Below are 24,530 nucleotides of genomic sequence, written 5' to 3'. Positions count from 1 at the left end.
CGCGACTTTGAGCAAGTCACCGGGCCTTCCTAAGCTGACTCGGTTTCTCTATCTATAAAAAGGGTACAGGAAAACCTTGTAAGTTTTGTTTTGTTTTGTTTTTTTAAAGGACCAGAGACCTTTACTGTCAAGATCCTGGCATGAAGCGAGGGCTCCATAGATGGCAGCCATCATTCTTGGCCAAGCGCGGGCGCATCCTCCCGCGGGGTCCCTCGGGACAGACCGGGCCCGCCTCCACGGCTCCGGTCTCGCAGGGCTCGCGGCAGGTGGCCCAGCATCTGGGTGCCCACGCCCCAAAGCGAGCGGGGAGCGCGGGAGGATTGGAGCACCGAGGTCTCCCCTGGAGGAGTCTCCCCCGCCCCGCCCCCCCTCCCCCCGCCCGGCGCAGGTGAGGTTTCCGGCTCAGGCCACGGGGACAGCGACCTTAACAGAGGTCGAGGCGGACAGCGCAGCCCGCGGCCGGGAGAGGGGTCCAGGGGGCTCCCCCTCCCTCGCCCAGATACACCCCAGGGCCAGCCCCGGCGCCCGGGCCCGCGGGCTGCGCGCTCTGCAGCTGCGAAAACCCGGAGAGGCGGATCGGAGCGAGCTCGCAGCCAACTCCTCCGCGGTCCGGCCGCCGAGCTGGGCATGCTCAGTGCGGCCGCCGCGCCGCCGTCCGCCAACTCGGAAGCTCGCGCTCCCCGGCCTTGGGGGCGAGAACGCCGGCGGCGGCGAGCCGGCGTCGCCCGCCGCCCCCAGACAGTGGCAAACTTCGCGGCGTCCCCGGAGCTCGCCCGCCTGAGACTGATACCTTACAAATCAGATCAAATCCAGTCGCCCCCCCGCCCCCCCCTCCGCCCCATCCCAACCCGAATCGTGGAGGCTGCGGCCGCCAAAGTGCCGCCGCGGCTGGCGGCCCCTGACCACTAGCCGGGGACCAACAGGTAAACTGTTGGGGGCGGGGGGAGGGGGAAGGAGCGCGGCCGGGGTGGGGGGCGGACGGTTGGAGGAGCCCGAGATGCCCGCGGGCTAGCTGCCCCCGTCGGCACTCGCTGCCAGCCCTCCTCACCACCCCCACTTCCCCAGCCCCTGGAGGGGCAGCAAAGGGTTAAGTCGGCCCCGAGCCACCGTGAGCACGGCCCCCTCCACCCGCTGCGACCGCTAGCAGCGCGCCTCGGCGCCTGCCCGGAGCCGCCGAGGGGACCGGAGCCGCGGATGCGCCACCGGAGCCCGGCGGGCGTCTAGGAGGCACCGGCCGCTTCCCCACCGTCCGCATCCCTGTCTCCCCCATCCCCTCCAGGCCTGTCCCCCTCCTTCCCAACCGGGTCCGCGCCCAGGTGGCGGGGTCTGCGGGGCGCGTGGCGGCGGGGGAAGGGTCCCTGCTGTAGAAGAGGGGGCGGGGGCGGGCCGCTCCGCAGTCTCTTCCTCGGGTAGGCGGGCCACCCTCGCCTAGGGCGAGCACTCGAGCCACCTGCCTGGGGCGCCAAGAAAAGTTTTCCGCCCCCCCGCCCCGTGCCCCTCCCCCACCCCCACCCTGCGCCCGGCTGGGGTGGGTTTAGGTCCATTGGTGAAAAAAGTCACACGTTCCCATCAGCTGCTCCTCCCCCTGGGGACAGGGTGGTGGGGAACAGGAGGCAGGCGCCTCGGAGGACCCAGGCGGACCTCCAGCCCCTCCGTTGGCGGTGCGTCCCGGGGCTCCAGCGCAGCAGGGTGCCCGCCAAAGGCTGCCCCCCTCAATGCGTGTCTGCGTGCCGGGCAGCGGCAGCCTCCAACCTGCTTTATTCCTGCCTGCAGCGCCACGGCGAGCGAGGAGGGCGAGAGGGAGTCTGTCTGCAAAGTGCTGCTCCCTGGTGCTCAGAGGCGGCTGCTCCAGCTCCAACTCTCATTCATTTCGCCGGTTAACATGAGAGATCATGGCCGCCTTCGGGCTTCTCAGCTATGAGCAGAGACCGCTGAAACGCCCCCGGCTCGGGCCGCCGGACGTCTACCCGCAGGACCCCAAGCAGAAGGAGGTAAGGGCGCCGGCGGCCTCCCCGGCAACCGGGGCCGCGCTCCGCAGCGCTGACCCGGGGCCAAGTTGGCCCCGCGGGCATCGCCGGCGCTGCGGGGGAAGGGTGAGCAGGGGACTGGCGGCGGGGGCCGTGCTGGGGGGCTGGGGGACCCCCGGCGGTGGGGACCGAGCGGCTGTCAGGCCCCGCGCGCCACGGGGGCGCTCGCTCTCCGGGTGCCGGCTCGCTTCCCCGTTACCGGGCCTTGCACGGCGCAGCCGGGCGCTTCACCCGGGTCTTCCCTGCGGAAACCCTCCTGCTCCCTCTCCCCGGCTTTTGCCTGCTTTATTTTTCTCCCCGCCGCTTCGGTAAAGCCTCGTAAACTTTTTGAAAAATGTTGGAATGCAGTGCCTCCGACATAGGTCTTGGGTTTTGCGCCAGCCGAGCAGGGGCGGGTGTGGGTGGGGTGGCGGAAGACCTTTTCTGTTCAAATTTTCCAGTTTGGAGTGGAAGTCGTTTTTGTCGAGGTGATGAATATTGAGCTCTTGGAACGTACTTTGGTCTCCCCTCTTCGTTTAGAAATCAATATAAAAGGGAAACACTGATTTTCATCCCTAGAGGCGATTGGCTTAATTGCTGGAGGCTGTTTTGTATATGTAAAGGCAGTCAGGTTACCTTGGAAGGGAATAGGTCCTGGGATTGCTTGTTTCTTTGAATGAAATTAATTGGAGGAACCTTGACTCTTGCACTAGATACACTAGCTTCGATGGCTAGAGTAACCATGGCATTTTGAAGCCTTGTATATGTTTGTTAGTAGTTAACAAGTAATTATGTAACAACTCTCCAGTTATAATCATCACCCCTGGCTACGCAATTTGCCCAGGGATTTGCTTTTTTTTTTTAAAGATCACCTGCTACCCAGCTGTGCTTTCTGAGTTTGCCAGCTGCAGCCCACCCATCCTCTGCTGTCTTCAGCTAAACGTGAAGTGAGCACATTTCAAAACTTCTCTTTCTGGGAACCTAAAAACCTTCTATTAAAAGTTTACAGGCCTACTGACATCACAGAAGGGGCTTTGTAAAGAAGGCCAGGAGGGTCCTTAGGACTTCCCTTTTGATGAATGTATCTATTTCAATGATAAAGGAAGAATGCTTGTTCTGGTTAAACTGTTTTGTTAATAATGTTTCTGAAAGATAAGGGGTGACGACTCCTTTTAGAGGTTTAGATTATTAAACGTGTTCGAACATCCGTGGAGTAATTCACATCGAAGCTTGGAAGGTTTTACAGGTGGTTCTCAGCGGAGGCTTAATATGAGGATAGGAGTTTGATGAGATTTTGCAGATTTCTTCCCTACCCATTTCTCTCCCTGCTACTGCCACCCGGAATAAAGTTAATTGTTACAGACGAAATAACAAACACTAGCAACCAAGTATAAAGAAAGTTAATAACTTAAACTTTTGTGGCAGAAAATTCTTAAAAGTTTTGGTGGGGACAGGGACATTGGCTGATCTTTATCATCTTGTAATTAATGTCTTTTGTCACATCTTTCCAGAGGGCAGCATAATTGATAGCATCTCCCCAGTTAAGGGATGGGGGCCTGGGATGCCTTGTGGGGTTATTTAACATTTATTCCTCAGGTCAACACTCATTCAGGGTTGGGGCCTCTATGAGTCTGGAAAAAAATACTTTTGGATTTTAGGGTCTTTATGACATTTTATGGAACTCTAAAACTAGAAGTGACCTTAGAGCCTGCTTTTTGTAACTTCCTTTGGACAAAGTGAAACTGAGGCCCAGGAAGGCTTACCTGACTTAAGGTGTGTTGGTGAATCAGCAGAGGAGTTGGATGACCAAAACAGTATCTTATGTCAAGACCAGTACTGTTCTAAGGATGATTTATGCTAAATTGTGTTGTTCTGATATTATTCCCTTTCTCCAGAGGCAACCAACACTTTATCCCTCTGGAGCAGAGTCAGAGTTATGTGTGGCTGTAGCCAGATTTGAATACAACATGGAACAGGTGCTTGGCTGTTCTTGGGCCGTGCTGTGGTGAGCAGTGTTTCACAAGCTTCAGTTATTTACCCGTCGCCTCAAGATTTCTCTCCTATCCCTCTATCACCTGTACTTTTATTCTAATGTTTAACTTTTAGGAAACTTTTTCTGTTTCTTAGGCAGTAATACACAAGAAATCATGGATTTGATGTGATATATATATATATAAATTCGTATCAAATCATGTATATATCTCATTTAAAATTTTTATTTATTTGATGTTACATACACACATATATGGTTATTCATACTGAAACAAGACCATAAGTATTAAAACTTTAAAAAGTTCATCTAAAACCACTGGTGTATTCCATCAGAGAAACCTGTCCCACACTCTGGGAAATGCTGATTTAATGGAGGAAGTGTGGGCTTCCAAGTTAGGCAGACCCGGATTTGGATTCTGGTTCAGCCTCTTTGCATTTGTGTGGCCCCGGGCAAGTCGCATCCCTTCTCATTTGTAAATTAGTATCATTGTGCTGTTTAGAAAAATTTGAGAACCCTGGTTCTAAATGCATTACATTTTTGTGAGAAAAATCCTCCTCCTGGTAAAGCTATTCTCATTACTGGAGCTGCAGCTTTAACTGCTGTTAACCCGGGCTAATAGTGTTCTGGAAAATAGCTCCCCGGGGGACAGGATGGGACCCTTGAATGAAGACCTCCTGTAGAGAAGTGGGGGTGGGGTGGGGAGGACTGGAAGCATTAACCTGCTTGATCGATGGAGTCTATTCATTTGAGAGCTTGCTGTGCCTTAGTGCTCCGCGGGACTTTAGTATATCTTGTGTTATAATACTTTACCCTCTGTCCTCAAGCCTTGAAAATAGGGCACCAGAAAACTGTGAGTTCTCCTTGATTCCTCCTTCTCCCTTACACCCCATCTTGTCCCATCCATTTCCCAAATATATTTCCAGTCCATCGCCGCTCCCCAGTTTCACCTCACCGCTCCCCAGTTTCGACTTCCTTTCTACTTCAGTCTGACTTTTCTCTGCCCCGGGGCTCTTACACGTGCTGCTCTGCCTGCCTGGACCCCCGTCTGCCTTTCCACCCGCACCCGCACCCGCACCCGCACCCGCACCATTCCACCGTGCTCTCATCACTGAATCCTGTGGTTAGGAGGGTAGGTGGGCTCTGGAGCCAGTGTGCTTGGTTTTGAAACCTGGCTCTGCTGTTTACATATACTCCTTATTCTCCCTGTGCCTCGGTATCCCCGCACCCGCACCCGCACCCGCACCCGCACCATTCCACCGTGCTCTCATCACTGAATCCTGTGGTTAGGAGGGTAGGTGGGCTCTGGAGCCAGTGTGCTTGGTTTTGAAACCTGGCTCTGCTGTTTACATATACTCCTTATTCTCCCTGTGCCTCGGTATCCCCTCTTGTAGAGTCGGGATGGGAATACTCCCTGCTCCTTAGGGCTGTTGGAAGATTATATGGATAGTAAACATAAAACACTTAGACCAGAGTATGGCATGGATTCAACACGCAAATATTTGCTGTTTCAAACTGCCGTCAGGCCTGCTTCTTCATCATTCAGGTCTCAGCCCAGCGGCCTCCTCAGAGGCCTTTCTAGTATAAGTAGGTAATTTGTAATTATGTATTTATTTGCATGTTGCCCCCAGCCCCCCACTAATGGGTCAGAAACGAGGGCAGGGATGAGAGCTGTTTAGGAATAGCTGAAGTACCCGGCACCTAGTGCAGTTAGTTCCTAGGATGCTGAGGGCATGGATACTTGTAGGAATTTGTAAATGAGAGTGGGAATGAATGAATAAAGAGAAATCTGGTGACTGAGGGGTGTTAGGGAAAGTCTAGGTTAAGGCAGAAATTATCCTTGCTGTCTACTTTGGAGGCTACAAGGCTGAAAGCAGAGTTAAACTCTAGAAGTAGAAAGGAAGAGAAGTTTTACTTCCAGGGTAGAAGAGGCCTAAATAGCTGACTAGTCAATGTGTTTAGGAAGTCAAATTAGTTAGAAAAGTAGGTTGGGGCAATAGTGAGATTTCTAGGCATCAGGAGCCATAGAACCCCGCCAGTAGGGTCCAGAGGGGAGGATGGCTTGGTGTGCAGTGCAGAGGCTGTCCAAGGACAAGTAGAGCATGATTTGGGAGGGTATGGGGGTGGGGATGGCTGCATGTGGATAATGTGTCACACTCGACACACCTGTAGGGCTTGTTAAAAACAGATGGCTGAGTTTTTCAGATTCAGTAGGGCTGAGGTGGGAGCCCATAATTTGCATTTCTAACAAGATCCTGGTGATTTAATGCTGCTGGTCCAGGGGCCCCACTTTGAGATACTAACCTAGAGAGAGAGAAGGTGGCATCCGATTCTGCAGGGGCTGGAGAGCTCTTCCCAACGCAGGCAGGGCAGGGTTAGACATCTCTGAGGCCGAAGTTGCAGTAGTTTGGTCTAGCAGCCAGCTCAGCCAGGGTACGGTGGCCTTTCCCCAGAAGTTGTCCCCTCTCTTAGATCTAAGGGAACGAGTCAGAAAGTCTCAGCCCCCCTCCAGTGGCTTTCCGTTACACTTGGAATAGAACTCAAACTCCCTACCGAATTAGGCCTTCGAGGCCTCGCCCGTCTGCCCCTTGGTCACTTCCACAACCACTGCCTGTAGGCAGACCACCTGGCTTGGCGGTCTGGCTCTATCACTTACTGCCTGTTTTGACTCAGATATGACCTGTGGAATTGGGGGGGGTCCTACTTCACGGGGTTGCTGGGAAGATAAAATGAGATTTGAATGGTGCCTGGCACACAAATGGTGCTTAGTACAGGTCAGCTACTCTTAGTATAACCCCTCCCTTGTTAAACGATCCCGGGGCTTCATTATACTTGTAACATCCACAAGACCCTGCCCCTTGGAGATCTGGCCCCTTCCTGATTTGCTTAGCCGCCTCCTGGCTGTGTGATGGGACCACTGGCCACCTCTCTCCTAGCAGGCCCAGCTCTTTAGTGTTTAGGTTCTTGTCCCTTGCTGCCCCTGCGGTCATGTCTCCTGTCATTTACTTACAGAGACTAGCTGGCAAGGAGGCCTTCTTTGTAACCCATCTTCTCTTATCCTTGTTAGTTCATTATTTTGTGTTCATATGTTTTGTGGTGCTTTTGTCACTGTCAGAAATTCCCTTATTAGGATCCTTATCCTCTCCCTGGTCTTCCTTCCACACTGGGATGTAAGCTGCAGGACAGCAGGGGCTTGTCTGTGGCGTCCACAGTTGTGAATTGCCTAGGGCCTGGGATGAGACTGGGTGCTCAGTAAATAGTTCTCGGGGAAATGAATAAAATGCAGACAGAACTCTTAACGAGCAGTTATGAGTATTTAGAACTCTTAACTGTCCCAATGCTTGTTTTAATTTGGGAACGCCTGTTTTCTTGTTAGCATCTAAAGCCCTTAAAACATTAAATGCTTGTTTTAGTGACAGCTGGGGAGGTTGGGGGGAGGGGCGGTGAAAATTTGTTTCTTAATAATCTCTGAGAGGGAGGATGTTGATGAAGTTGCCGGGGATGAGAGGACAGGTTGACCGGTTTGTTGCCTGGGGCACCAAAAAAGACAGAGATGTTTAGGGAGAAAGCTTCCCCCTGAGATGAACTGGCTGGCGCCAGGGCCCCATCGTAGACCTCCCTGAATAGCAGTGTCTGGGAGGGGCCTCTGTGTATTTAACTTATTCCTCCTGAGACTCTTAGGCCAGAACCAGTGTAAGAAGCCGGGGTCCGAGGCCCTGCTTCTTCCACCACTCACAGGAGTGTGGCCACGAAAACTTTGTGGCGGAGGGGCTCAAGTGGCTGTCATTTCTCGGACTGCCAACACCTGCAGCGGCATCGTCAAGGATGCTCCTTAAAAATGCCACCATAATGCGCCCGCCTCCACCCCAGACCTGCTGAGTCAGAGTTTCTGGGAAGGAGGTTGAGGAATTTGCATTTTAAACACGTTTTCTAGGTGATTCCCAAACACGTGAAGTTTCGAAAGCCACTGCTTTAGTTTGTGTCTTTACCTATAGAGACCGTTGTAAGCCAGACTCCCCCCTTATTCCTACCTGCTCCCCACTGTTTGATGTGTTGGAGTCTTTAGACAAGTACACTATTCAAAGTGTTAGTATAGTGCAAATGCATTTAGCTACTGTCCCCCCTGAAGTTCTGTTCTAATACCCATGGTTCCCAGCATAGGCTTGTTTTCTGTCAGCTGTACATGGTTTATGGCAGACTAGAATGCCATGCCTTGGGCTTGAAATATCCACAGCTCCCTTCTGTGTGCGCTTGGCTAAACTTGGGGCTCAGGGGAGCAGTTCTTGCTTTGTCCCATGAGCATGTTCTTTGAACTTATTGGGGGCTACAGAGTTTATATTTGACTTTGGGCCTGGGCTTTCAACTAGGCTCTTTGGGGACTCATGTAAAGCTGTTAATTTGGGGTGCAGCCACCATCCTTTAGCCTGTTGGATATTTCACTTAGGCTGGCACCTGTAGAGATAAAATGTGATTCCTTAGGAAGATGGAGGACCAAGAAGTGAGGTCTGGAAGGCAGACTGCCTTGGGTGGGCACTAAGTGGGAGAAAATGAGCATGAACAGAGCCCTAGGATTTTAGCTGAACCAGTGAGCAATGCCTCTCAGGGGCGTATATCCATCCAGGTGAAAATAATAAAACAGGTGGGAGAATGGAGTAAGTGGAAGTTGGAAATTCCAAAGAATTGTGATGTATTTCTTCTGAAACTCTCCTTTAATGAGGCTCTGAACCCCAGCTGTGAGGCTTCCTGATGGATGAGGCAGGAATTAGAGAAGGTGGAGCATCCATAAGAAGAGTGAACGTGATTACAGTCCCCTTCCCCAGTGTTCTGTGAGCAGCGATGGAAGGAGCTGGTGGACCAAGCCTGGAGAAGGGCTGACCTCCGAGTCTGCGTGGGGAAGACCAGGCAGGAGGGAAATCCAGGGGAAGGGTGGAGGGAGGCGCCTACCCCCTACACATTCCAGTCTGAGAAGGGAGCGTGGAAACGCTTGCTTGGACTTCTCATTGTTTTTAGAGGCTTTCTGAAGTTGGGTGATGGCAACAAGGGAGTTCATGATACAATCCTCTCTGTTTCTCTGTTTTGGAAAATTGACATTGAAGAGTGTCATTATGTTACCCAATAGCATGATTTCTACTTTAACAATATATGTCTGCGTAACCTGGAAGGATTATCACCCACATGTAGACAGTTGCTCTCGTTTGAAGATGGGTGTAGGACCCGCAGGCTCAGCGGCCATGGCTCACGGGCCCGGCCGCTCCGCGGCATGTGGGATCCTCCCGGACCTGGGCACGAACCCGCGTCCCCTGCATCGGCAGGCGGACTCTCAACCACTGTGCCACCAGGGAAGCCCAGGGGTGATTTTTATTTTCTTTTTTGTACTCATCTGTATTCTCCGCTGTAACAATAAATGTGCACTGCCAGTGTCATTGGAGGAAGTAGCTTAATAATTATTAGGTAGCTTTGATTGGGTTTACTGGAGTGCATCTTTGTTGTTGGTTCCAAAACAAGTTAGAGCCCTTTTAGCTGAGGTTTAGGCAGAGGGGTCTTGAGGGTGTAGGTATAGGCACTTGTGACCTGGCAAAGCTATGGTGAGGTTGGGTTGGGGCTGTTATGGCAGCATTCCAACCCTGCCACTTAAGCTGTGTGATTTGGGGTGCTGTGTCATTTTCCTCACCTATGGGCTGGAGAGAATAATACCTAGTCGTCTAGAGTGTTTTGAATGTGGAAGGAGCATTGTAAACTTAATTTTTACCAAATGTTGAGGTATCAATTCAGTGGTACCAGCTGATTATTAAAATTTCAGGAATTTTGTGAGCTGGTTAGTATCATGCTGGTGACTTGAAATTTGGCATCAAGGGAGTATTTACACCAAGGAAATTGGCAAATGGTACGCATTAGGGGTTTTTGTTTTGTTTTAGTTCTTTTGAAAGCTGGTTGTTAAGCATTTCCCCCACAGTGCTGGGTATGGTTGTATGTGCCAGATGCCTTGTTGGCTACTTTACCATCATTCTTATCCCTGTTTCTCCTACTTGCTTCCCACAAAAAAAAAAAAAAAAAAAAAAAAAAAAAAAAAAAAATTCAAAGCCAGATCCCCACTTTCTTAGCCTCTCTTGCAGCTTGGGATGAGCATATAACTGAATTCTGGCTAAAGAGATTTAATAGAAATCTGCTTTGTGACTTTTTGGAGAAGAATATTTTTCCTTGCTGAAAAAAGTACAGGCAAGGGAGAGAGTGCCTCTCTTAATGCCCTGATAGCTCCTTAGCTTCCTATCTTTGGAAAATTAATAAGAGGATATGATGGGGAGCTAGGGCACCTGTCTTGTTACCATGAGGCAATGAGCCTGTGGATGAAGAGTGGAGGTGATTCAGTGGATTTATGGAATTGTTAAGCTACTGAACTGACCTTGACCACCTCTCCCTGGACTTCTTGTTAAGTAAACAAGAGATGTCCACATGGTTTAAACCACTGTTGGACCAGTTGTCAATTTCTTGTGTCTGAAAGCATTCTAAGGTTGTCATGGTACTTCCCATTTACATTTTGTCCCCCTCAAACCATCACAGCATGAGCCTTTTTTCCCAGAGAATATACATTCCCAGAACGCTCCTACTCTCTGGCTTCATGAGTACAGCAAGAGACAAAGATCCCCTGCATCTTGTCTGTTCAGTGCTTAATTCTGCAGAGTGCCTATCAGAAGCTGAGGGGATGTGGAAACGGCTCCTTTATTTGTTTCCATTTCTGGCAGAAAGAGTTTTGGTGGGAAGGGAGGGAGATCCCTATTGAGTTTTGTTTGGAGAGGGAGATTCTGTGGGTCTGTACCGTTCTGGGGGGAAACCAGATGTGTTTAGAGCTAGAAGGGAGCTTAGAGATAGGTCGCTCTCACTTTCCTCATTCAATACAAGTGGAAGTTGAGTCCCAGAGAGGTTGAAGTGACTCGTTAAGGCCAATCTTGGCCAAGCACTTGTGTGCCCTGATTTGTTCTTGAAGCTTTACTTGGCCTCCCCTCTGTACACAGCCTCCGCTTCTGGTAAACACCCTTGTGTTGCCCTGGCAATGAGAGCTACTCTGCATTTTAGGGCACCCAGTGCCTCTGTGAGAGCTGGGGACTGTTCAGCTAGCCATTTATTTGATCTTCTCAGAGCTTGCCAGAACCTTGTGTGGTGTCTCCTGGGCAGAGAGGGGAGAATACTCTGGAAGCTCAGGCGCTCTTGTTGTCCTGTTTTTTGGTGGAAGGTTCTCAGCCCCGTCCATGGCCTCTGGTGCAGATAGCTCTGGCACTGGCCTTTGTGGGCTGTGTTGAGGATTGAGCCTGTCTAGTTTTCATTTTCTTGGTTGAGATTCTCCTTTATTTATGGGTAGCTCTCTTGGAGATACAAACACACAAGCTGTACCAGTTGCCCACTTCCAGGGAGTGACACTTACATGGCATTCTGTATACAAAGGGATCCCCCTTAGTTATGAAATGCTCGGGCCTGAGAAGAGGAGAAAAATTTTAGCCCCTGGGTTTTATTTTCCGTGTTCCGAAGGAAGCATGACTATATGTGTATGCACGCCAAACGGATTCTGTCATTCAGTCACTATTATTGAGCACCTTGTAGGCATTTTGCCAGCTGTGGCTTCATGAGGACAGGGCCTAAGACTTGTATTTCCTCCTCCGTCTCTGGCTTTGAGCACGGTGCCTGGACCAAACCTCGGACTCAAAATGTCTTTTACGAATGAAAGTGTAAACAAGTGCGGAGAGCGTTGGATGTCGTCCTGGGCCCCCAAAGATTTCAGTACAGAGCAGCGTTTTTCACCTGGGGTGACCTCCTATGGGCACTGGCAGTGTTTGAAGACATTTTGGGTTGTCCCAGCTATGCGTGCCTGTGTGTGTGTGTGTGTGTGTGTGTGTGTGTGTGTGTGCATGCACGTGTGTGCGTGCGTGTGCGTGCGCGTGCGTGCGTGTGCGTGCGCGCGCCCGTGTGTTACCTGCTACTGGCATCTGGTAGGCAGCGTGCGTGCGTGCGTGTGTGTGCGCGCGCGTGCGTGCGTGTGCGTGCGCGTCCCCGCGTGTGCGTGCGCGCGCCCGTGTGTTACCTGCTACTGGCATCTGGTAGGCAGAAGTCGGGGGACGTCGCTACCACTCTCCGGTACTTCAGGCAGGCCTCACCACAAAGGCTTATCTGGACTCAGACGTCAGTGGTTCCCAGGTTGGGAAACCCTGGCCTGGAGGGAGTGACAGACCTGTAAATACGGGATACAGTGTTTCACATGTTATTCGAGGGGAATGTACGAAGTGCTGTGGAGACGAGCGTCAGTGACCCGCTTTTCGACAGGACCTGGTACAGGAGGAGATTTTGAGCCTTGGACTTGGAGGGTGCGTAGCAGTGGGTGGGTCTGAGGGTGTGGTGTGAAGGGTCACAGGCCGGGAGGAACGTGGGCTGTGCTGTGAGCCTGAGGTGTGGTGTGAGGCGTGCAGGGGGCACCTGGGTCAGCGTGGGAAGGAAAGGTCAAGTTATGCGGTCCTTTGTGTGCTGTGTGGAGGCCCCAGGTGGCCGTTCAAGGGTGTTAGGGGAGTGAGATTTAAGATGACTGAGGGTCTCAGTTTGGAGGGACGGTGCTTCTGAGGGTCTCAGTGAGGCAGGAAGACGGACGAGCTAGGTGGTCGCTGACGTTCCAGGCCTGGGGCTGGGGGTGGGTGGATTAGGTTTTCGTGGCTGCCGTAACAAGGTACCACAAATCAGGTGGCCTAGAACGATGGAAATTTATTTTCTCGCAGCTCTGGAGGCCGGCTGTCTGAAGGGAGCGTTGGCGGGCTTATACTCCCCTGGAGCTCTAGGGGAGAGCGTTTCCTTTCTGCACCCAGCCTCCGGTGGCTCCGGGCATCCCTTGGCCTCTTTGTGACCACATCTGTCTCACTTCCGCCTCCGTCTTCACCTGGCCTTCTCTGTGTGTGTGTTCTTCTCTGGGTGTGCCTGATAAGGACACTTGTTATTGGATTTAGGGCCCACTTGGATAACACAGGATGATCTCATCTCAAGATCTTTAACTTAATTACATCTGCAAAGACACTTTCTCTCTTTTTTTTTTGTTTTAATGAATGTTTTTTGGAGTATATTTGCTTTAAAGTGTTGTGTTAGTTTCTGCTGTACAGCTAAGTGAATCTGCTATACGTATACATATATCCCCCCTTTTTTGGATTTCCTTCCCATTTAGGTCACCACAGAGCAGAGAGTAGAGTTCCCTGTGCCATGCAGTAGGTTCTCATTAGTTATTTACTTTATATTAATACATAGTAGTGTATATATAAAGACCCTTTTTCCGAATAAGTAACACTCACAGGTTCCAGGATTTGATCGGGATGTCTCTTGTGGGTCCTTTCGGCCTCCTGGGCTTGGGAAGAAAGAGTAGGAGAGAATTTAGGAGAAAGGTTATTGGGGCAGCAGAACTGGCAAAATGGATGTGTTTGGTGAGAGGCGCGGACAAGCACAAGGCTATACCAACATTTTTAGCTTAGGCCAGTGGTTCCCAAACTTTCCGATCTTAGAACCCCTTTATAATAAACCTTATTTAGGATGCCATAGAGCTTTCATGTAAGTTATATCTCAGTATTTACCATATTAGAAATTAGACCTGAGAAATTTTAGAAATATGTATTAATTGATTTAAAAATAATAATAAACCAATTTCATGTTTCACATGTTTTTTACGAACAAGAACTATTTTTCCAGATCAAAAAAAAATTGCGGAAAGTGGCATTGTTTTACATTTCTGCAAATCTAATCTCTTTAATGTCTGGTTTCTCATGTCTAGTTCTCCATTTAGTCTATTATAGTATGTTGTTTCGATGGAAGGATATGAAGAAAATTTGGTCTCACGGATATGTAGCTGGAAAGTTCTTGGGAACCTCAGAGGTCTTTGAAATGGAGAACACTGGCTTACACAGTCGGGTAGGTAGATGATTGATAGTGGTCCTCAAACTAACATGCCATAGGGAACGAAAGAACTTGTTAACTTTTTTTTTTTTTTTTCCAAGGGTGGGAAGGTAGGGGAGGGGAGTGGAGAGAATGAGTTCATTTTTAAAAATATTTTCAATTTGAGATGCCTCTGAGGAATCCAGGTTGAACTGTAGAGCAGTAGTACAGATCCGGATTTGGGTGTGATTGGTGCATGGCTAGTTGAAGTCATGGCTGCGATTACCTGTTGAGGGTGTGCAGAGAGAGGGAGGAACAGGCAGCCTCTAGACACTGGCAGCAGGACCTCCGAGGAGGGGAGTTGTTAGGGAGATGGGTGTGGGGGTGATGAGTGGTCCAAAGGGAGAGCTAACATCTCCATTGGCTTCCTCTTAGTTTGGCAGTTTCCCTCTTCAGGGCCTTTGCACGTGTGCTTCCTGCTGCCTGGTTGCCTTCTCTTTGTCACTGCAGTGTGATGATTTGCTCCTGAGCACTCAGCAGAGTTTGTGTTTTTCTTCTCTGCTCTGTCCTCCAACCCATGTAGGTTTCTTGAAGCAAGGACGATGTCCTTTTTAGCCCCCACTGATAACCAGAGGCTGGGAGGGGGTCTGAGGAATGGTAGGGGTTAAAGAAATATTTGTTGACTGGATCTGGTAACAGGGCAGTCATTATTAGCAAATGGTTCTCAGAAGCCCTGTACAGGGCACGGTGATGCCAGGAAATAATAAGACATGGTTCCTACCACTGAGGAGCTTTGCGTGGAGAGATGACAGTCCTGTGTGCAGAGCCCTGAAGTCATGCAGTGCGGTGGTGGGAACCAATGAGGGAGGGGTCATCTCTCTTGAGGATTAGAAAAGTCTTCAGAAATGTGGGTGTTTTTCAGATGACAAGGTCTTCTGGGCGGAGGATATGAGCAAAGGCACTGAGACGGAAAATGGGACACACTCTTTGGAGGAATTGCAGGTAGTTCAGTAAAGCCAGAGCGTATTGAATCCTCCACTTGAACGTGTCTATAGATTTCGGGGACAGTTAGAGAGAGGAAGAGATTAAATCTGCTGGAGAGAGAGGGCTATCTGCTGGAGCAAGGCTGACCTGGTCCAGGGACCAGGGGACTGAGGTCCCACTGGAAGTGACAACTTATATGTAGTGTTACGCCTTGCTGCCTCTGAGAAAGGACAGGATGCAGGACGCATACAGGACTCCCTATTTACCTTTAATTTTCTGCAAGCATTTCCAGAGTTAGTTCGAATGTGCAGATTTTCCTCGGCAAGAATTAACTCAGCCTTCAACCCACATCCAATGTGCCACAGCTCAGCTACGCAAATGCCGCCTTGTTGTCAACTAAAATTTGGTGGAATTTGCTGCTTTCCTTTTCCAGCCATTTCATTCATGGATTAATCTAATGAGGTTGTTGAGATTAGGACCATTTTAAGGCATTGGCAGCAGGGAAGAACTAAGAAAAATGTATTTTGCCTGAAGCGTCACTGGAATTTTTTGCTAAGATGCTGGTTTACATAAAGGTATAGAGAGAGGCTCTATCAAAGCTATGTCCAAGGCAGTGCTAAATAACTTATATTTCTCCTGAGTTCTGTGAGGAAGGTTAATATTGACATTGCTTAGAGGTTTTTTTTTCTTTCTTTCTTTCTTTCTTTTTTTAAAGCTCTACACAGTGCTGCTAGTAGACAGTATGGAAAGTATTTTGGGGGTCAGAGCTGTTTTCACTCTTTGGTCAATTTTAGACTAAATGTCAACTCCTTGGAAAAAAAAAGGATCGTGAACTGGAGACGCTATTTACATTTCGACTACCCACATGAGATCTGCTTTTAAGTCATTATTAAATAATCGAAATGTTTGTGAAGTTATACTTCCATTTACTTAGTACTTGATATGTGCCTCCTACAGCACTCGGCGATGTGGGTGTGTAGGAAAGAAATAGAAGTCTGCTTCTGTCCCCTCTAAAACAGTGCTTCTCAAAATATCTATGGTGAAGGACAAGTTTCTTTAAAATTAATTTTCAGTCTGTTGCAGACTGATATAAATGTATGATAAAAATGAATTACTAGAAAAATGAAATGCTGCTTGAATGTAGTGGCAATGTCAAGTTGCTATGAAAGTTTCCAAGCACTCACTCTCAATTTTTGCATATTATTCTTGTGGAGTACCGGTAGCAGTTTCATACCACACTCTGAGTAGCACAGCTCTAGAAATTAACATCTGGCTCACTGACGCACATAAAACGGTTTTAAAAATGACTAATGCGTTGGTTTTTGTTTATTTTAAAATTGAGGAATAATGTATACATTCAGTATGGGGTGTAAAGTGCCACGTTCCATCGCGATAGACAGCGTTGATTGTGTTGGTGATTCTGAGTGCTTTACATGTTTGGTTCTATGCCAGCCTCACAAACACCTCTCAGGTGGGTACTCTTATCTCCTTTTTACAGATGAAGAAACTGAGGCACAGGAGAGCGGTCACAGGGGTCACTTCACTTGCCCAAGGCCCTTTAGCTGCATAGCGATGGAGTTGGAATTGGACTCCTGAGCCCGTGCTGTAACCATTCTGCTCTCTATATAGCACGGCTAAAAACGCTGCGTGAGTTCAGAAAAAGAGAGGGTTGGCATACTTGGAGGTCTCCCAGGAGGAGGGAGGAGTGAGGGGCAGGATCCGAGTGAGTCGGGGCAGGTTGTACCCTTACTTTCCTAAGAAAGAGCTGAAGGAAGTGTGAGCGAGGCGTGGAGGGCAGAAGGCAGTGTCTCTGCAGATGGGGCTTGGAGCCCTGGAGTGCTGGCGGGCTGCGGTTGGGGGGCGGTGGTGACGAGTTCACGGGGTCCCGTTGTCAGATTTGTCTCACTAGCTCATGCCTAATAAACCCGGATGGGGAGAGAGTGGAGTCGGGGAGGCTGCGAGGGAGGCAGCTGTTGTAACCGAAGCATGAAGTAAAAGGAGCCCGACAGGTCTGGGCTCTAAACAGGACTGGAGAAGAGGAACTGGCGGTCGGTGACAAATTGGTCAAAGGAAATGAAGGAGAGGGGAGTGCGGAAAACGCTTCGATTTCTTGGACACCGTTCACCTGGGGTGGCAGTAGGTCCTGTTGCTTGAGCTTCTCAAAGTGACACCTTTGTGTGCTCAGTCTTTAGAGATATGGCAGGCATCTAGAATTACCTGATGGCTAGATTGGGACTCCCCTCCCCTCCCCCCACTCCCCACTCACCCCGCGGCACGAAGCGGTTTACCTGAAGGTCTGATGCCTCAAAGGGCTTTTGGTTTATCGTCCCATGCTTTAAACCTCGCCTTCAATACCTGTTATTCAGCCCTCCACGGGCGGCTTTGGTGGCGGTGAACCGCCAGAACTGCTTGGAAGGTTGGCTAAGCTCCATGGAAGAGGTGGGAATGAGCAAATCTCCTGAAAATAAAAAGGGTGGAGGCTGAGAGGTGTTAACAGAGGTTGACTTTAGGACTACATTTTCGGAGGTGGACTCGCAGACATTTGCTTTCTTGGTTCAAAATCGTAGGTTTAGCCTCTCTGTTTCCGGGTAAACAAATGAACCACGTCACCACCACCACCAGCAAAAAAGAGACCTTCCCAATCTCTGTTCCCCCTCCCAGGCAGGGAGAAGGGTGTTCTGCAGTTTCACTAGATTTTTTCCAGCGCCCGTTCCATCCCCATCACTCGAGAAGTTTTCCTCTTTGTGGATTTGCAGTTCACTTGGTGGAAATCGCACAACACGCCTTCCTACAGGCACGTGGGGTCAGGGATGCAGTTAGGCGTAGGGTAGAAGTCAACAGGAGGAGCCAGGTAAGGGGCACAGTGAGTCAGTCCGCCGGACAGTTAACTTCAGAGGACAGAAACCGTGGCTTGAGTTTGTTTTTTCTGCCCTCAGATCACCTAGCCCGGTGGGAGGCAGGTTCAGCACTAAGTGAAAAATGTGATTTACAGGAAGAGCTTACCTTAAGATGCGACTGCAATGCATGAGTTGTGTGGGACGGTGACTTACCTGAGCAGTGGGGGATCCAAAGGGAAGATTGATTGTCTCCTGAGGCTGCCTTAAATGCGGTTCTGGGCAGAATCAACTCTGGACACCTTAAGTCCCCTTTCCTGCTTTATGCCTATGCAAATCTAAAAGTTCAAGTAGTTTTCTCTGGCAGTTTTCCTACAATTTTCCTGAGAGCCACATCCAGGTGTTTGATATCAGAGGGTGACATGCAGTTGAAGGTGATTTGAATATGAATTAATAGGCTACAATTATTTAGATACGAGTGGAATAAATGCTAAGTATATTTGGAGGTAATTTGAGTCAAAGTCTCTCCCACTTTCAGTGGAGGGGGAGGACCTGCCGGTCTCATGGTTAAGGATGAGGGAGGTTCTCATGAGGAGTCGGGCCCCCAGAGCCTCGTGTATTCAGCACATCCTCCTCGGTGGACGTTCCCATTCGCTTTTCGGAGACTGGCTGAATCCCCGGACGTGTGGTGCGTGGTGTGGGCCTGGGGGTGCTGCCTGGTGAAAAATCACAGTTATAATGACCGATGAGCATTTTTGTTTTTTTCTTTGGCCGCGGCGGGTGGCTTGTGGGATCTCAGTTCCCCGACCAGGGATTGAACACGGGCCCTTGGCAGTGAAAGTGCAGAGTCCTAACCACTGGACCACAAGGGAACTCCTCCCATGAGCCCATTTTTAAAGTGCTGAGTGCCTCACGTACGATTTCCTCTTACTCTTTAACGGAAGGTAGGTGGATCTGCGTTTCACAGGAAAGGAGGGGGCCAGGATTCTAGCTGCGGTTGATTGGAATCATACTGATCTCCTCCAAGATCTCACACCATCTTGGAGAGCAGTTGGGCCCCTTGGAGGCTTGATTCTCACGTGGCCGCTTAACCATTTCACTGCCCCCCACCCCGCCACTTCAGCCTCAGTTTCTCAGCCTGTAAATGGGCACCCATCCTGCCAGAGCCATTTGGCTTTTAGGAAGATGGGCGTGAATATGCTGCGTAAAGGCCAGAGAGTGGTACTACTATAACCATGATTTTCTTTTCTTCTCTTTTGCCTGCTGCTTGGTACAGGTGTGCAAGATAGGACTTGCTGTTTTGTGTTGAGCTCATATCCTTTGGGGCTCATCTGAGTCCCCACCGTTAGTGATTGATGGCCTGCAGGTGTGGTTCGGATGGGGGTGAATATTAATAGCCGTGTAGACAAGGGTGGATGTGTAAAGACCTGAGTTTCAGATGTGGCCTCGATGCAAATGTGGCCCTGATGTTAGAGATGTTGGTGGGGGTAGGGGAAATGCTAGGTGGCCTTTTAGGGGAGTCCTGCCTCCCCTGAGTCAGTCTGGCCCCTTCCCTTGGCTCTCCCTTCAGGAGGCTGGTGGCAGTGCCTTCTCTTACAAGCATTTTGGCTGCGTTGGGGAAACAGCCCACTACCTCGCCTTTTTTTTTTTTTTTCTAAACTTCTCAAACAGTTGTTAAGGGACCTGTCAGTTAGAAGAGATCCAAACAGAAATCAGTCCCTGTCGTTGTGACGCAGGGCGCCGGGGTGTCCCCTTATACAGAGCCAAGTGATGCTGCTTTTCTCAGCCGTAGTAGACTCTGTGTTGTAGACCCTTGCTGCTGCCAGATGGCCTGGATCCTGATTTTAGAGGGTAGTCTTGCTATGAGGGGTAGGGCAGAGCTTCCCCTCTTCCCTCTCCTACATGGATTTTTTACTTTCCTAGGGCTGCCTAAACAAAATACCATAAATTGGATGGCTTAAAACAATGGAAATTCTCCCACAGTTCCGGAGGCAGGGCCACAACTCTAGAGGAGGATCCTTCCTTTCCTCATCCAGCTTCTGGGAGCCCCAGGCTTTCCCTGGTTTGTGGCAGCATAATTCCAACCTCTGCCTCTGTCTTCCTTCTGTGTCTTTTCTTTTATAAGGACACTAGCCATGTGCTGTTGGATTAGGACCCACCCGATTTCAGCATGACCATAACTTGATTGTTGCTGCACAGACCCTGTTTCCAAATAAGGTCACAGGTGTAGGGGTTAGGACTTTGACCTCTCTTTTCGGGGTACACAATTCAGTGCCTGCAGGGCTTGTCTCTAGACCCTCCTCCGCATGTCCATGGTTGGTCTGGTACTGGACCTTACCTTCTGGGCGCTCTAGACTTCTAAATATCTGGAAGAAACATCTTGTTGTGCCAGCTACCTCAAAGTTACATTTAAAACTGAACTTGTGATCTGTTCCTCTTCCCTCCAAAAAAATCCCCTAACACTGCTATCCGCTGTTTTAAGAGCTCTTGCTATCCCAGAAATCCAGGGACATCCTTGATAACCTCATTCTTTTTGTCATTCCATCCAACATGTTACCAAAAGCCCTGATGAGTAGCCCCGTAAATACCCCTCCATGCTTCCCCTTCCTTCCGCCTCTGTCTGGGTCCTAGCTACCGTCTCTGAAGAGAGCCTCTAAGCCGTCCCATTCCCCTTTTGCCCCCAGGCCTCCCGTTTGGTCTGACCGGCTCCAATCAGCCGTCCCCACCGTGGACCTATTCAGTTCGGATGATGTCACCCCACTGCATAAAACCCTTTACTCTTTTCTTTAAAAAATTTATTTAATTATAGTTGATTTACAATGTTGTGTTAATTTCTGCTGTACGGCAAAGTGATTCACTTATACATATCTATCTATACATTCTTTTTCATATTCCTTTCCATTATGGTTTATCAAAGGCTATTCAATACTGTTCTCTGTGCTAGACAGTAGCACCTTGTTTTTTATCCAATCTATATATAATAATTCGCATCTGCTAATCCTAACCTCCCAATCCATCCCTTCCCCTGCCTTCCTCCCGCTTAGCATCCACAGGTCTGTTCTCTGTGTCTGTGGGTCTGTTTGGTAGATAAGTTCATTTGTGTCATATTTTAGATTCCACATATAAGTGATGTCCTATGGTATTTGTCTTTCTCTTTCTGACTTACTTCACTTAGTATGATCATCTCTAGGTCCATCCATGTTGCTGCAAATGGCATTATTTCATTCTTTTGTATGGCTGAGTAATATTCTGTTGTATATATGTACTACATCTTTATTCATCTATCGATGGACATTTAAGTTGCTTCCGTCTTGGCTGTTGTGAATAGTGCTGCTATGAACGTAGGGGTGCATGTATCTTTTTTAAAAATGAATTTATTTTTTAGTTTTTATTTTATATTGGAGCATAGTTGATTAACAATGTTGTGTTAGTTGCATGTATCTTTTTGAATTATAGTTTTGTCTGGATATATGCCCAGGAGTGGGATTGCTGGATCATATGGCAACTCCATTTTTAGTTTTTTAAGGAATCTCCATACTTTCTCCATAGTGGCTGCACCAATTTACATTCCCACCAACAGTGTAGGAGGGTTCCCTTTTCAACACACCCTCCACACCCTACGTTTGTCATTTGTAGACATTTTAATGATGGCCATTCTGCCTAGTGTGAGGTGATACTTCATTGTAGTTTTGATTTGCATTTCTCTAGTAATTAGTGATGTTGAGCAGCTTTTCATGTGCCTATTGGCCATCTACATGTCTTCTTTGGAGAAATGTCTATTTAGGTCTTCTACGCATTTTTTGATTGGGTTGTTTGTTTTTTTGTTATTGAGTTGTATGAGCTGTTTGTATATTTTGGAAATTAAGCCCTTGTCTGTCTCATGGTTTGCAAATATTTTCTTCCATTCTGTAGGCTGTCTTTTTGTTTTGTTTATGGTTTCCTTTGCTGTGCAAAAGCTTGTAAGTTTAATTAGGTCCCATTTGTTTATTTTTGTTCTTATTTCTATTGTCTTGGGAGACTGACCTAAGAAAACATTGGTACGGATTTATTTTTTTTTATTTTTTATTTTTTATTATTTTTTATTTTTTGGCGGTACGCGGGCCTCCCGCTGTTGTGGCCCCTCCCGTTGCGGAGCACAGGCTCCGGATGCGCAGGCTCACCGGCCATGGCTCACGGGCCTAGCTGCTCCGTGGCATGTGGGATCTTCCCGGACCGGGGCACGAACCCGTGTCTCCTGCATGGGCAGGCAGACTCTCAAGCACTGCACCACTAGGGAAGCCCCAGGTACGGATTTATGTTGGTGAATGTTTTGCCTATGCTCTCTTCTAGGAGTTTTGTGGTGTCATGTCTTATGTTTAAGTCTTTAAGCCATTTTGAGTTTATTTTTGTGTGTGGTGTGAGGGTGTGTTCTAACCTCATTGAGTTTTACATGTGGCTGTTCAACTTTCCCAGCACCACTTGCTGAAGAGACTGTCTTTTTCCCATCGTATATTCTTGCCTCCTTTGTCGACGATTAATTGACCATAGGTGTGTGGGTAAAACCCTTTACTCTTCTTGTACAGATAGAAGTCCTTTACTTGGTCCGCAAGACCCGGTGTATTCTATCCCCACCCACAGCCCCGTCTCACCTCACACTGCGTCCCTTTGCTCCTGCCATGACAGCATTCTTTCATCTTCCCAGGCCTACAGACCTCACACAGGCTCTTCCTGTCTCTTGTTGGGCACACAATGCCCGTGATTGTTGTTACCTCTTCCCGATGAGTTGACCCTTTTATCATTATGATATGCCCCTCTTTATCTTTGATAATGCTCTTTATCTTGAAGTTTACTTTGTCCAATATTAATATAGCCACTCCAGCCCTCTTAAGTTCATCATTTGTGTGGTATATATCTCTTTCCATCAGTTTTCTGTCACCTTATCTGTCTTAATATATTTAAAGGACAGCATGTAGCTGGGTTTTGCTTCCTTATCCATTCTAGCAATCCCTGTCTTTTAATTGGAATCTTAACCCAATTACTGATATGGTTCGATTTATTTACCATTTCACTTCTGGATTATTAAACTATGTTAAAAATAATTTAAACTTACCTATTGACATTTTAGTTTACCTCTTTACATTTTATTTTTATTAGCGATTGCATTAGCAGTTACAATATACATCTCTAACTTTTCGTGGTCTTCGTAGAGTTAGTATTATATCACTTCACGCAAAATGTCAACCTTGCTATCGTAAGGGTCCTCCTCTTAACTTAGTTTACTCCTATTTCAGACTCAGAGTTTGGCTCAAAGGCCACTTCTTCAGGGAATTTTTTCTGAGTTCTCAGATTAGGTTAAGCCCCTATCATGTGTGCTCTGAGCAGGTAGTACTTCTCCTTGGGGCATTTATCACACTTGCAGTTTGCTCACTGTGGAATCCCCAGTACAGTGATGTATACTTCGTTATTTGTTGATCAAGTGAGGGGAAGCCCTGAGCTGGGGTTTGAAGAAGGCAAGAGATTTCATGCTGTACTCCAGGGGATGGGAATGGCATCAGGCAAGGCTTAGAGGTTGAAAAGACGGTTTATGTGGCAAGGAATATAATAGTCAAGCAGATTAAATGTAAGTTAAAAAAAAAAAAAAGCTCTAATTTTTTTATACCAGTAGCCACCATTTATGGAGCACTTAATATGGGGCCAGGCACTGTGCTAAACTTTGTACATTTTATCTTATGTAACCCCAGCCCTGTGAGTTATTCTTGTCTTACTTCAGTTGAAGCAGCTGAGGTGCAGAGAGGTCACTTACGTTGTTCCCTGTGATAGGTAAGGCTCTATATTCAAACTCAGATCTCTGTGATTCTGACACTCAGAATGGAAGTGAGACTGGGAAGTGGAGCTTGGTTGTTCGAGGGGTTTAATGCCCATCCTAGGTGATTGTGTTTTTTAAAAATAACTAATTAATTAATTAATTTTTACTTTTGGGTGCGTTGGGTCTTCGTTGCTGCACACGGGCTTTCTCTAGTTGTGGCGAGCGGGGGTTATTCTTCACAGCAGTGCGCAGGCTTTTCATTGCAGTGGCGGAGCACGGGCTCTAGGCGCGTGGGCTCAGTAGTTGGTGGCTCGCGGGCTCTAGAGCGCAGGCTCTGTAGTTGTGGCGCACGGGCTTCGCTGCTCCGCGGCATGTGGGATCTTCCCGGACCGGGGCTCGAACCCGTGTCCCCTGCATCGGCAGGTGGATTCTCAACCACTGCGCCACCAGGGAAGCCCCGTGATTGTGTTTTGAGTCGAGGCTGGAGTTAGGTGCAGGGAAGGCCCACAGATGTTATTGAGGGTCTGTAGAGTGTTGTGCTAGATGCTTCTGTTCTCTTTAGGTCCTTCGGGGAGGGGGTGGGGTGGGGTGGGGTGGGGTGGGGTGGGTGGGAAGCCTCTGAGGCTTTCGAATAGGGGAGAGCAGAAAAGAAAACCTGTTTCAGGAAGGTTCATCAGGGGCCAGTGGGCAGGCGAGGTTGAGGCAAAGGTGTGGACGGAGGAGGGGAGGTGTGTGAGGAACAGCAACCTGGGCCTGCTGTGGCAGTGGCCGCAGTGTAGACAGGTGGCTGTATGTATTATTTTAGAGGGAGGACTCGATGTGAGACATGTTTTGAGAGAAGTATGGATAGAACTGGTTAATGATGAGGTCTGAGGCGAGAAAGAGTTTTCCCTTATCTCTTGGGTCATTTGGTTTTTTTCTTTTTTTTTTTTTTTTGCGGTACGCGGGCCTCTCGCTGCTGCGGTCTCTCCCGTTGCGGAGCACAGGCTCCGGACGCGCAGGCTCAGCGGCCATGGCTCACGCGCCCAGCCGCTCCGCGGCAT

At 48.9% G+C, this 24,530-nt stretch overlaps 1 protein-coding gene across 1 annotated transcript in view; it reads left to right on the top strand.

Moving 5' to 3' along the window:
• Positions 1-680: 680 nt before the first annotated feature.
• MED12L (mediator complex subunit 12L) overlaps positions 681-24,530 on the top strand; it is a 316,215-nt gene continuing 292,365 nt past the window's right edge. The window contains exons 1-2 of the mRNA XM_024131828.2: positions 681-923; positions 1,774-1,991. Coding sequence (XP_023987596.1) covers positions 1,893-1,991 — 99 coding nt within the window. The 5' untranslated portion in view covers positions 681-923; positions 1,774-1,892. The remainder of the gene's footprint in view (positions 924-1,773; positions 1,992-24,530) is intronic.

This window comes from Physeter macrocephalus, chromosome 1 (assembly GCF_002837175.3).
Source record: "Physeter macrocephalus isolate SW-GA chromosome 1, ASM283717v5, whole genome shotgun sequence".
Taxonomy (NCBI): Eukaryota; Metazoa; Chordata; class Mammalia; order Artiodactyla; family Physeteridae; genus Physeter; species Physeter macrocephalus.
The sequence above is the reverse complement of the archived record's forward strand: the minus strand, read 5'-3'. Positions and strand labels throughout refer to the sequence as shown.